General features: G+C 47.2%; 1 protein-coding gene across 1 annotated transcript in view; it reads left to right on the top strand.

Moving 5' to 3' along the window:
• Positions 1 to 54: 54 nt before the first annotated feature.
• The window catches only part of SDHA (succinate dehydrogenase complex flavoprotein subunit A), a 36,730-nt gene continuing 22,590 nt past the window's right edge, over positions 55 to 14,194 (top strand). Inside the window, 7 exon segments of the mRNA XM_025388736.1 lie at positions 55 to 225; positions 4,954 to 5,040; positions 5,768 to 5,929; positions 6,828 to 6,971; positions 7,292 to 7,456; positions 9,283 to 9,431; positions 11,875 to 11,999. Of these exon segments, the coding sequence (XP_025244521.1) occupies positions 70 to 225; positions 4,954 to 5,040; positions 5,768 to 5,929; positions 6,828 to 6,971; positions 7,292 to 7,456; positions 9,283 to 9,431; positions 11,875 to 11,999 (988 nt within the window). The 5' untranslated portion in view covers positions 55 to 69.

Below are 14,194 nucleotides of genomic sequence, written 5' to 3'. Positions count from 1 at the left end.
TGATGTAGTGCGCAGGCGCGATGTCCCCCACTACCGCCCCGCTCGACCCCGGCGTGGTGCGCAGGCGCGATGTCCCCCACTACCGCCCCGCTCGACCCCGGCGTGGTGCGCAGGCGCAGTCTGCGCAGGGACTGGCGGGACTGCGTGGCGGCGTCAACAGTCATGTCGGGGGTCCGGAGGCTGTCGCGGCTGCTGAGCACTCGGCGCCTGGCGCTGGCCAAGGCGGTCAGTCCGTACCGCGGACCGGGGCGGGACAGGCGGGGGCCGAGGCGGCGGTAGGAGCGGGACGGTCCCCAGCGGGTGCGAGCGGAGCAGGCGCTGGGTCCCCGCGCCCCCTGTCCCGGAATCGGGAAGGGGCTGGGAGAGCCCTGGGCCGGTGCGAGGCGGAGCCGCGGGGCGGACTCGGGGGACTGGGGAGCTCGGTCCTTAGCAGGTAGTCCGCGTCCCGGTGAAGGTCACGACCCCGCGGGCTTGCTGGTCGTCCGCTCTGCCGCCTTGGTCCGGGCCTGGGTCCGGGGACCTCGCGGGCTGAGGTGGCCCCTCGCCTCAGTGCCTGGCGGGTGGACTCGGGGAGGAGTCGTGTCTACCCAAGGTCACTCGGGCGGATAGCGGCCCGTGGCCGTCCTGGCTGGGCTGGGCCTCTGCCGCCCTCTATGCAGGTTGTCCCGAGGGGCCGCCCGCAGCCCGTGGGTGGGGCGGGTGAAACCGCCCGGGTGGGTGCGAGGAGTGGCCGGGCTCGACCGGGTGGGCGGCCGGTGGGAAGCGCTGCGCGCCCGAGCTTGGGCTTGCAGTTCCGCTTTCCAGAAAGCGCAAATCTGTGCGTGTCCACTTCGCGACCTTGTAAGTTAAGGGTCTCTACTTTGGGTCGTGTTTGGTGGCCCTTGTGCCACTGAAAATGTGCCAGTGTTTAAAAGCAGCTGTGCCAGTTTTTAAAAATCAGACGGAGAGCTCAGCGCACTGACCGGGCGAGGACGCGGGACCGGTGCTTGCCTGTGCGCTGAGTGCCTCGAGGGCCTGGCTCGGCTTAGTCCAGGATGACGGTCAGGGTTGTACTTCCCTGAGCCCTCGCTCTCTGAGTTTGTCTGAATGTGCCCTCCACGATTGCATCTTCAGAATCGGCCTTCTAGGGTTTTAGTTAATCAAGCTGAATTGGATAGGTTTCGTTGCTTGGTTCTTTTGAATGAACTTACCCACCCACCTCCTTAATTACGAAGTAATTTTAAATTGCAGAGTAAAAATGTCAATAGGAACCAAGGCATTCAGCAATATTGATTTGAATTATGCCTGTAATTGTGCAATTTTCTCCTTTTTGAAATAGTTATTAAAAACCTCGTTGAATTAAATGTGAAGATTAGTCATACAGCCATCCTGTCACATCAGAAAGCATGTAAACGTTCTAGTGTGTTGCTGTGGTTGGCGCTGACTGAGCAGAGATCCCTGCCGCATCTTGGGCTTTTAAGAGCTGCTAGGAGGGCGTCCACAGGCAGGAAGTAAAGCCCATGGTCAGTGGGGCTTTTTAGGGGAAATGTTAGCTTGTGATTGGAGAAAAGCTAGGGCTGGTGCCTTTGTCCTTAACCCAGATGGTGCCCAGTGTTCCTTCTGCAGCCTAAGACCCCGCCAGCAGCGGAGGCACCTCAGACAAGATGGCAAGATAGCAAAATTGAACCAAAATTTAGTCTTGGGTTTTGTAAAAGTCTTTTTATCTTGAAGTTAGCGTTTCCTACAGAAATTCTGCCTGCAAGCAGTATATTTATCGGCATTTCAGATAGGCTTTTTTTTCCTGAAGAATTGGAGTTTACAAAGTAACAACATAATCAAATTAGCAGAAAAAAAGAAATTAATGATAGCCAACTGAGAAATGTGTTTGGAAAATAGATGCTGAGGATAATTTTAGTGAAGTCCAGAGAGAATTTTTTAATCTTATTTTGGCCAGTTCTGTGGTGTATTGATCATTCTGTATTTACAGCTGCTTTCAAGTGACGAGCTTATCAGACTTAGTTTTTGGTTTCTTTTTATGGCCTGGTGCACTGACACAGCTTGCAAACTGTTCCAAAGCAGTTTAATCAGAGGAAAAGTAAAACCAAGAAACTTAAATAGTTACTGGGTTAACTGCTTACTTCAGGTGAAGTTTTTCAAATCCGTGAGCATGAACATCAAATATATTGTTCTAAGACAAATTGATTTCATTTCTTTGAATGGTTTGTTCTGCATATGTTTAATGGTGTTCTAGAAATACATTATTTAGGCCATTATAGTAGTAAACATTTGCTTTGCTTCTTGGGATAATTGTAACAACAATGGCATTCCATTCTGCATTCTTCATGATGATTTTGCTGATTTATTTGAAAAATTGTGGCTTGGTTTTGATATGAAACCTGGATATTAATATTAGTTGGGAGTCTCAGAGATTTTTCCCAAGGGTCTTTAGATGGGGGCCAAGTCCAGGATCCAGAGGCAGCCGAGCAGCCGACCTACTTGAATCCTCTCTGAGGTTCCATCTTTCTGTGGGGTTAGTGGGGATTCTGTGGGTAATGTTTGAAACCTTTGGTGGTGCTCTTGTGAACCAGGGCTCACAGCCTGTGCACAGTAGCCATGTGTGAACTGTATTTTAAGTATCCCTGTTTTTAAAATAATAAACAATAAAATTCTAGTGAGAATAATTACACATAGTTGTAAAAGAATCAGTGAGTATACCACGGCCCCCAGTTCATTTTCCGTGAAAGCAATTCCTGTTTCTGATACCGACTCCTGGTGTTTGTAAGACCTCTGTTTCTTTAGCGGATGTGCAGGTTGTGCAGGTGCATTTTTATCAGTTTTAGACTTCTTGCCTGGAGAGGGGATTTAGTTCACTTAAACTACCCTACTTCCGCTTCTTCCTGATACGGTCATGTGTGTTTAGGTTCTTCGCTGGCTGCTTTTGTGATTGTATGGGTTGTACATGCAGATTAGTTTCTTGCTTATGATTTATAGTTGCATTTGATTAGATGAGGACCCCTCACTTTGCTAGATTTCGGGATTAATGTCTCTGCACTTCTTTTCCCCCTCCAGCTCCTAATTCAGTTGTCTGAAATTTCATATTGTTAAGCAAGGTCTAATATTCCTTTTATATGTTCCCCATTTTTTTCTTAGAGGAAATGTTTGATAGTTTCTCCTAAAAAAATTAATAATTGGCACACAAGACTAGTCTTGTGTCAAAACTAGTTTTCAGTTTTATCTAAAGACTGAAATTGGCTTGAAGTTGGGCTTTCAAATTCAAAACTCTGCCCCAGATTAGATTTAGACGCAGAAGGTGAGTGTCCTTGTCTCCAGGGGATGGCGTGATAATTTGTTCACGGTTGTGTTACGGGAGCTGCCCCTTTTAAGCTGGCTCTGTGTATGTGGCTGGGGGTGGGCAGTGGGTATTCCACGTCAGCATCCTAGAAAGAACAAATCAACATTTAGTGATCTCACTGTTTCTACTTACAGTTGGTGTAATACACTGTTGTTATTGGTGCTGTTACTTGTGTTAATAGGGCAGTTTACAAAAGTTTCAAGAACATTTGTACTAAAATTATTTCAAAGACTTATTTCTTAAAATATGATTTTACCATGACAAAAATTATGTTAAGATAGAAGAATATTTGTTCTTTCTCGTTTATTTTCTGAAAAAAGAAAAAACTGAATTAGCTTATGTCAATAAAAACAGACTAGAAATTGGAGAAATGGAGAATAATTTTTTATCCCACATAACAAGTAATTTCTGAATTGCAAGTATTTCTAAATACTTGAAGACATCCCTCACATCCCCTCTTCTGATTGCTGAGTGTATTATTTCCTAAAGCTTTTTTTTTTTTCTTTTCTCTTTTTTTTTTTTTTTTTGGAGACGTTGTCTCGCTCTGTTGCCCAGGCTGGAGTGCAGTGGCAGAGTCTAGGCTCTCTGCAACCTCTGCCTCCTGGGTTCAAGCGATTCTCCTGCCTCAGCCTCCCAAGTAGCTGGGATTACAGGTGCCCACCACCATGCCTGGCTAATTTTTAGTAGAGACAGGGTTTCGCCATGTTGGCCAGACTGGTCTTGAACTCCTGACTTCAAGTGTTCCACCCACCTTGGCCTCCCAAAATGCTGGGATTACAGGCAGGAGCCACCGCGCCCAGCCCCAATACTATTCTTTATGATATTTCTGAGACTATTCAGTGGTCTTCTAAAATGCACCCAGCAGAATGGAAAATGTATCCTCTAAATGACTGGCCAACCTTAGCGTATGGACAGTGTCACCTCTCACACACAGCCGCTAAAAACTAAACGCTAAAACCAGGTTTCTAAGATGGAAAATTTAGGCAGCAAGATGTGTCAAGTTGTAGACATTGGCCAGGAAAAAGCCAGGAGCAGCCAGGCAGGGGAGAGTGTGCATCCAGCATCCTCCTGTGTGATGAAGGGATGACACCTCCTCCCTCTGGGCTGTCAGCTTTTACTGCTCCAGAATACAGATCTCCTGATTCAGTGTCCAGTGCCTTTTGAACTGACCACAAGCCCTCATAGACGACTGGAACTGTAATGTGGAAAGGGCTATGCTGGAGCCAGTTAAAATGCTTCATTATTTGCAAAATACCACATACAGTAATACGATATAGATGTCTTTCCCTTCTCCACTAAGTAGATAAATTAAGACTTTACAGAGGAAGTGTGCCTTTTTCATGTGGTATCTGAGTCAGTGAGTGTCCTGTTTGGAAACAGGCTTCATCCTGGTTTTCTGGAGTGCCGAGTCGGGGCGGAAAGGGAGCTCCGTCCTTCCTCGCCCCTTGGGCTGCCCTTCAGGGTTAAGTAGAGAGTCCCAGCTGAGCTCCCTGGATGCACAGGAGCACCTGGGTACATAAGAAGGGGAACAGTTTGCAAGGGGAAGCTTAAATTACTGTCCCCCATAGCATCTGTTCCTTCAGGACACTAACCCTCTGCATCTGTATCTTCTGTGTCACCAGTGGCCAGCAGTGTTGCAAACAGGAACCCGAGGTTTTCACTTCACTGTTGATGGGAACAAGAGGGCATCTGCTAAAGTTTCAGATTCCGTAAGTTCATGCTTTTTGTTCCATTATAAATGATTTTTTTGGCTTGGGGGTAAGGATCTATACCAGTTTGTTTTCATATGAGTCATAGACATAAGAGAAAAATTTCTCATAGGTATCCAACGCATGCTGAAATTATTTTCAGTGTTATAATAATCAATTGCAAGTACAAACACAAACATAGATGTTAGCATTTTTACTTATATCTCTTATGTATCTATAAACTAGATCTAAATTGAGATCAAGTAAAGCAATAAAATAAAATGAACAGTATCTGCTGTGATAGATGATAAAATTCCTACTGAAATTAGGACTGTGGGGCCACTCAGGTGTGGGTTCCTTGGTATTTGGCGTGCCTGTTCTCTCTGTTGGAAAACTGAAACTTGCTGAGAAGTTCTTTTCTCGTAAGCTCACAATAGCGACTGAATGCTCCTTGGCACCTTCTCAGGCATAAGCACAGGCGCAGCCCTGAAGTAGAGTTGTAGCCCTCAGTCTGATCCCATGGGACAGACACTCTATCGTTCATAGAATCTGATTGTCAGTCCCTTCTCCACGTGCGAATGTGCCCACTTCTCCCCACACCGTTCGGGGCTCAGCCCCAGGACAGGATGGAGGCCCTGTGTGCCTAGCAGTTGGTCCTTTTGTCTTTGTCAAGCTCTTCACTGTAACAAGAGTCTTCGTGGTTGGCATAGTGGAGCACGTGATTGACAGGTGCATTTTTCTTTTCCAGATTTCTGCTCAGTATCCAGTAGTGGATCATGAATTTGATGCAGTGGTGGTAGGCGCTGGAGGGGCAGGCTTGCGAGCTGCATTTGGCCTTTCTGAGGCAGGATTTAATACAGCATGTGTTACAAAGCTGTTTCCTACCAGGTCACACACTGTTGCGGCGCAGGTAAGAGAAAGGTGGCCCACCGTGCTCCCACTCTGTGCAGGTCCCGCACAGCCTTGCGCTTTCTACCTGGGCAGCCTCCTGCCTCCTCCCCATGCTCCAGCCACATGGCCTCTTGCTGCGCCTTGCTCACTCAGCTCACCCTCTCAGCGTCTTTCCCTGGAGCCTCTTCCCTGGAGACTTGGAAGGGCTGGAGCCTTGTTGTCACTCCTAGTTGGGACTCCAGTCACACTCGGGTTTTCTTTGACCTTCTCGCCTACTACCCTCCCCACCCACCCCCACCGCCCCAACACCTTAAGAAAAGGAGATCATCTAAAGAGGAGGAGTCAGAATTTAGGGTGGGGAAGGAAAGGGCAAGGGTTTTATTTGTCCCCGTGCTGCTGTCTTCTGGGACTCTCTGAGGAGTAAGACGGTGGTGGGCACACACAGCCAAAGGAAGCAGGGGTACAGGGGAATGCGACTCTGAGTGTGGAGCTTATTACTTGGCAGGAAGCACTTCTGGTCTTTAAATCACGCCCGTAAATGCCATTGGGAAGATTTGTTAATAACATTATCTGGAAAGATTTGTTGAGTACCTTTTCTGTGCCAGATATGTTAGGTAACAAGCATATTACAGGTAGCCTGTCACTCACGGCTCCAGTCAGCCCTTCCTGGAGTTCCCTCTGTCTCCACCACACAGCTGAGGAGACTGAGGCTAAGGGATTGAATCACCGGGCGAGTCGGGAGGGTCGTGACCCGGAATCTGTCGGGCCTCACTGCTCCTCTGCTGAGGTCAGCCCTCACTGGGAGTCACTGCGTGAGGAGTTGGCTTTCTCTGAATCCCCCAGTGGGTGGATTTGGGCCTGGAAGACAAAGGTGGGGCTCCTGTTTGTGGCTTGTAAGGAGTGGTTGGTGTTTCCAGGGAGGAATCAATGCTGCTCTGGGGAACATGGAGGAGGACAACTGGAGGTGGCATTTCTACGACACCGTGAAGGGCTCCGACTGACTGGGGGACCAGGATGCCATCCACTACATGACAGAGCAGGCTCCCGCCGCCGTGGTCGAGGTGATGGGCGGGGGGCTCTGGGCGCCCTCGTGGTCTGTTTCTAGTCAAAAAGAGTCCTGGAAAGCATGTAAGCAATTGAGGCAGATGTGGCCGGCCGAAAGAATGGTGATGAGCAAAGCTCACAAGAGGAGTCTTTTTCCGTCACGAACTATGCGTTACATGTAACAAGAACACTTCTCTTTGATGAAGTGTTGACATTTTCATAAAATAGGTTACTTTGGGTTTGCAGATTTGTGTTAAAGTTGTTCAGTGTAGATGAGCTATGAATATCTTGACTCCTTTAAGGTAGTAAGGTTTTTGTTTGTTTTTATCTTTCACAGCTGGAAAATTACGGCATGCCGTTTAGCAGAACTGAAGATGGGAAGATTTATCAGCGTGCATTTGGTGGACAGAGCCTCAAGTTTGGAAAGGGCGGGCAGGCCCATCGGTGCTGCTCTGTGGCTGATCGGACCGGCCCCTCACTATTGCACACCTTATATGGAAGGGTAAGGCCGTCCCCGGTCCAGCTGAGACAGGACATGTAGTGCTGGGGCTTATGGTGACAGCGGGGAATGGGTTAGCATGCCCGGTGAGTCCGCCAGAGATTATGTAAAAAGCAACAGAGAACAATGGTGTAGAACATGCAGCAACTGTTGATGTGAAAGGACCAGGCATGTGCTGTGAGAAGCTGTCCCTAAGGCAATATGTTATTTCTTTATCTATTTTGGAAGGTTGAATTGATAATCTTATATACTAGGTTTTTAACTTGGGATATGTGATACTCAAAATATTAGAACAGAGCAAGCAGGCCAGGCACAGTGGCTCACATATGTAATCCCAGCACTTTAGGAGGCCACGGCAAGAGGATCACTTGAGACCAGAGATTTGAGACCAGCGTGGACAACATAGCGAGACCCTGTCTGTACAAAAAGTTTAAAAATTAGTTGGGCATGGTGGTACATGCTTGTAATCCCAGTTACTCAGGAGGCTGAGGCAGGAGGATCACTTGAGACTAGGATCACTTGAAACTGAGCCATGTTCATACCACTGCACTCCAGCCTGGGCAACAGGAGACCTGTCTCAAAAAAAGAAAAAGAAGTATTTTAAGGCTGTTTTACCACCTCTGAGTTCCTGAATGGGTTGGTTTTGTTTGTTTGTTTTGTTTTGTTTTGCTTTGTTTTTGAGATGGAGTCTCACTCTTGTCACGCAGGCTGGAGTGCAGTGGCGCAATCTCTGCTCACTGCAACCTCAGCCACCTAGGTTCAAGCGATTCTCCTGCCTCAGCCTCCTGAGTAGCTGGGACTATAAGTGCACGCCACCATGCCTGGCTAATTTTTTGTATTTTAGTAGAGACAGGGTTTCCCATGTTGCCCAGGCTGGTCCCGAACTCCTGAGCTCAGGCAGTCTACCCGCTTCAGCCTCCCAAAGTGCGGGGATTAGAGGCATGAGCCACCACACCCAGCCATGGATTGTTTTAATTTTAATTGTTATCACTGGACAAAGACTTGAGGTGACAATAGTTATTGGGTAATCAAGGTCAACTTTGGCATGGCCAAATAATATTCTGAACAGTATTGATTCAGAGTATTCAGTATTCTGAACTTTGTTGTTTTCTGATTAATGGGGACAGACCATAAATTTGCAAGTTGTTAGAACACCAGTGCCTTCTCTGTGGCTGAGTGCATGGACGAGTGTGTGGTGGGAGGAGAAAGCAGCTCCGTCCGGAACAGGAGCTGTCCTGTGGGGAGCTGGCCCAGGCTAACGAGGGCAACTCGCACCGGCTGAGGGAACAGCAGGTCCAGGCGGGCAGCGCTGTCCAGTGCCTACCTTTCTGCAGTGCTGGAATCTGCTTGTCTGCAACCGTCCGCGTTGGGAGCTGCCAGCCACATGTGGCTGTTGCTAATGTGGCAGGTGTAGCTGAAGAGCTGAACGTTTGATTTATTTTAATTAATGTAGTGGTTGTGTGTTGCCAGCAGCTCCCACCTGGGCTGTGACCCCATGGTCTGTGAACCTCACTCTGGCACCAAACTCTGAGCGGAGCTGCCTGTGGCCACCGGACAGTGTGGAGTGCCTCTTCGGGTTGTGTAGAAATAGGAAACGTGTCACCAAAGTAGGAGCTGTTGCTGCTGCGTTCTCTAGCGCACTGCCTTGTCTGTGCTGCGCGGTGTGGAACGCCTCTCGGGCTCTGACAGAGTCCTTGACTCTGTTGCTGATCTCCTTGGATTTACCTGGTCCATTTGGATCAGGTTCTTTCACCTATTCACACAAGCAAATACCACCTTAAAACCTTAAAGGTTGGCTTAACACTTCCTGCCCTTTTTTTTCCTTTTAGTCTCTGCGATACGATACCAGCTATTTTGTGGAGTATTTTGCCTTGGATCTCCTGATGGAGGACGGGGAGTGCCGTGGTGTCATCGCACTGTGCATAGAGGACGGGTCCATCCATCGCATAAGAGCAAAGAACACTGTTGTTGCCACAGGGTAGGACTCTAATTTCTACTTTATTTCATTTATAAAAATGAATAACTTTCATTTAGAGTTTCTTTATTTTAATGAAAATAGAGGCATTGTAGAGTAACGGTTCAGACACAGGCCTTGATATAACCTTGTGAGGGTGATGGCCTCTCCCAGCCGTGGTTCCTCACCTGTAAAGGGTAAGGACGGGAGCACCTGCCTCAGGCAGTGAGAAAGCATGGCCCTCAGTAGACGGGGGTGGCTGCCATCAGGTTCACAGCTTACCTCTCCTGATTTTAGATGAGGAAACTGCAGCCCGAAGAGTCCCATGGGGGTTTCTGGCAAAATCCCTCTTGTTTTAGTGGGTACTGTATTAATACTGATTCCTGGGATGGGTAAGTCCTTCTTCTCCACATAATGAAAATAAGTAATTTTAATTTTATATACTGTCAGTTACTTTAACCATTTTCAAAGTAAAAAGTGTCAGTACAGCGAAGGAAAAAATCAGCAAAACTACAGGTTGGGAAAAAATATTTTCCAAACCTTATATCTAATAATATCTTAGTATCTAAAATAGAAAAAAAAAAAACCCTAACCCTACTAAAAACAACCTACTAAACCCTACTAAAAAACAACTCTACTAAAAATGGGCAAAGGACTTGAATAGATATTTTTCCAGAGAAGACAAACAAATGGCCAATTGATGTATGAAAAAATGCTCAACATCACTAAGCACCGGAGAAATGCAAATTAAAACCCCAATGAGACATCATCTCATCTCACTCCAGGTAGAATGGCTGTTGCCAAGAGGACAAAAGAGAGCAAGTGTTGGTGAGGATGTGGAGAAAAGGGGACCCTGTGTGCTGTTGGGGGGAATGTAAATTAGTACAACTATTGTGGAAATTCCTCAGAATTCACAGGACTACCATGTGCTCTAGCAACCCCATTTCTGGGTGTATATCCAAAGGGCATGAAATCAGAAGCTCAAAGAGACACCTGGACCCCCATGTTCATTGCAGCGTTGTTCACAGTTCCCGAGATATGGAAAAAACCTAAATACGTGTTGGTGTTTAATGAAAATGTGTGTATACGCAACTGAATATTACTCAGCTATGAAAATGAAGGGAATCCTGTCATTTGTGACAACAGGGATGAATCCAAAGTCATTATGTTAAGTGAAACAAGCCAGGCACAGAATGACAGATACTGCATGTCACTTATATGTGGAATCTAAAAAAGTCAAAACTCATGGAAACAGAGTAGGACGGTGGTTGCCAGGGGCTGGGGGAATGCAGACTGCAGCGATGCTGATGAAAGGTGTGACTTCCCGTTACGAGGTGAACTTCAGAAGTTCTAATATACAACATGGTGGCTAGAGTGAATATTATACAGCACGGTGGCTACAGTTAACATTATACAGCACGGTGGCTACAGTTAACATTATACAGCACGGTGGCTAGAGTGAATATTATACAGCACGGTGGCTACAGTTAACATTATACAGCACGGTGGCTAGAGTTAACATTATACAGCACGGTGGCCGTAGTGAATATTATACAGCATGGTGGCTAGAGTTAACATTATACAGCATGGGGGCTATAGTTAATATTATACGACACGGTAGCTAGAGTTAATATTATAACTTGAAATTTGTGAACAGAGTAGACCTTAAGCGTCTGTATCTCCAAAAAAACGATAATTGTATGAGGTGATGGATGTGTATTAACTTGATTGTGTCATCAGTTCACAAAATATGTCAAATCATCACATTGTACACCTTAAATATGTACACTTTTGTTTTTTATTTTAATTCATCAATCATACCTCAGTAAATCTGGGGGGATAAAAGCAAAATCCATAAAAATTTTAAAATTTTCATTATAAAAGTAGTATATGCTTATTGGGGAAATCTTTTGAACAGCACAAAGCTAAAATACAAACAGGGCCAGGCGTGCAGTGGCTCATGCCTGTAATCCCAGCACTTTGGGAGGCCGAAGTGGGAGGATAACTTGAGGTCAGGAGTTCAAGACCAGCCTGGCCAACATGGCGAAACCCCATCTCTACTAAAAATACAAAAATTAAATGGACGTGGTGGTGCACACCTGTAATCCCAGCTACCCGGGAGGCTGAGGCGGAAGAGTCACTTGAACCTGGGAGCCGGAGGTTGCCGTGAGCCGAGATCGTGCCACTGTGCTCCAGCCTGGGCGACAGAGTTAGACCCTGTCTCAAAATAAATCAATAAAAACAAATGGAAGTCCCTTCTCTGATCCCAGGCTTCTGTCCTACCCGCACAGGGTGGCAGCCCCACTGCTGTGGCCCCCAGTGATGTGTGTGGGGTGTGCGTGAGCAGGGGGTTGTGTGCACTGAGAAGACAGTGCCCTGGGGCTGCTGTGTCCATTCTGTGATCTCATCAGACAGGAGGTCCGGACGTGGGCCGCTGTGTGCAGTCACTGCTGTCTGTTGTTTCCAGAGGCTACGGGCGCACCTACTTCAGCTGCACGTCTGCCCGCACCAGCACGGGCGACGGCACGGCCATGATCACCAGGGCAGGCCTTCCTTGCCAGGACCTAGAGTTCGTTCAGTTCCACCCCACAGGTAGGGCAGGACGCCTTGCCTGGCAGGCGTTCAGCTCACATGTGTCTTGTAAGCTGTACTTGTAAGTTGTAAGCAACTACTCATTGCTCCTCCATGGTTTTATGTGGTAACGTGGTGTTGAAGATCAGCTTTCTCAGCTCTCAGGTCCTCACTTCAATGTCATTTCCTTAAGGAGATTTTTCCCACACTTTCCTTCCCCTAAGGCAGTTTGGGCCAGCATCTTATGCATTTCTGAAGAGCCCTAAACCCTACGTTGGTGATACTTGTGCCAGCAGTAAAGCAGGGATTGAGGCCAGGCGCGGTGGCTCACACCTGTAATCCCAGTACTTTGGGAGGCTGGGGCGGCCGGATCACCTGAGGTCAGCAGTTTGAGACCAACCCAACCAACAAGGTAAAACTTCATCTCTACTAAAAATACAAAAATCAGCATGGCGTGGTGGCATGTACCTGTAATCCCAGCTACTTGGGAGGCCAAGGCAAGAGGAATACTTGAATCTGGGAGGCAGAGGTTGCAGTGAGCCGAGATCACACCCCTGCACTCCAGCCTGGGCAACACAGTAAGACTCCGTCTCAAAAAAAAAAAAAAGTTAAGCAGGGATTGTTCAGTGTCCCTCTTCACAACGAGGTCGTCAGCTCCTCGGGCAGGCACGTCTTCTCATTAGCTGGGGTGGCCCATGCCCAGCATGTGGCAGGGTCTCCATCAGGGTTTACTGAATGAGCATTCTGAGAGCTGGGAGAATGCCATGGAACCCAGAAGCAGCACAGGCAGATTTCGGCTTTGTAGGAGAACACGGAGCTTCCGTGGTAATGGGGTGTAAAGTTAGGGCACAGCCGTGACAGAACCCCGTGTGACGTTCGGACATTGGGGCTCAGCCCACACGACCACTGAGGGAGCTTGTTGTGGGGAAGATGCGCTCATCTCGGGGACGTCTGACGGTTGAGCTTACGAATGTGCAATTTGGAGACATTAACACAGAAATGACATTTGAAGTCTTGAGTTTGGGGGAGGTTCTTCAGAATGAGTCAGAGAGAGAGACACACACATCTGCCTCTTGTTTGAGGTGACTCGTCCTGGACTTCTCTGGGTTGCTTTTCTGACCTGTGGACGATGGAGACCCCTGAAGTGGTGCTAAAGAACCAGACCTGTGCCTTCTCTTTCTCTGTCAGTGTCAGCTTTCTGATCCCTGGAAGGGATAAAAATAAGAAATGAATTTGTTGTAGGTTTTTTTTTTTTTTTTTTAATTTGTTTAGAGACGGGGTCTTGCTCTGTTGTCCAGGCTGGAGTGCAGTGGAGCAGTCTTGGCTCACTGCAGCCTTTGTCTCCCAGGCTCAAAGGATCCTTCCACCTCAGTGTCCCAAACGGCTGGGACTACAGGCATGCGTTACCATGCCCGGCTAATTTTTGAGGGTTGTTTTGTTTTTGGTAGAGATGGGGTGTCACCGTTTTGCCCAGGCTGGTCTCAAACTCCAGGGCTTAGGCGATCCTCCTGCCTTGGCCCCTCAGAGTGCTGGGATTATAGCCATGAGCCACTGCACCTGGTCTGTTGTATTTTTTTATTACTTTTTTTAATCAATAAAATGTCACCGAGCCCCTGAATTCTCTCTGTAATTTGCTTAGAGCTCCACTTCTCATGCTTTGTCTTCAATATGTGGGAAGTAATCCGCAGAAAAAAGAGCATTGAAACTTAGAAAATCAAAAGACAGGTGAGATGCAAGAATCACATTCTTGTTTTAAAAGCAAGATTGCCCTTTTTGTATACTAATAAAAATTGTAGCTTTTGAAGTACGTTTAGTTTCGGGTTTTTGATCTCCTTGGTTAAAATTCGAGAGCTAGGCATGCCCTGTTTCTCATCGCCTTGAGGAGTCACAGAGCCGCTGTTCGGAGCACAGACCGCCGGACTGCCCGGGTTTGGGTTTGAGCTGTGTCCTCAACTGCATGACTGGATGTTACCAAGCGGTAATTTGCTGTCACTGAGAAAGCGGGTAGTACTACCCGGAGTTGTTGTAAGACTTAAATGAGTTAACATGTGGAAAGCAGCTAGAACTGCCCCAGCAAGTGCAGTGTGAATATTAACTAAAATAATCATTATTACTGTCCTTGCCACTGTTTGGGTAATTTAGATATGAATTCTCCAAGCTCGTATTCTTAACTAGTCACCACAATGTCATAGTGCAAAAGAATGTTCAAAAATTAA

The sequence above is a fragment of the Theropithecus gelada genome, chromosome 6, assembly GCF_003255815.1.
Source record: "Theropithecus gelada isolate Dixy chromosome 6, Tgel_1.0, whole genome shotgun sequence".
Taxonomy (NCBI): Eukaryota; Metazoa; Chordata; class Mammalia; order Primates; family Cercopithecidae; genus Theropithecus; species Theropithecus gelada.
This window is presented reverse-complemented; position numbering and strand designations above follow the sequence as displayed.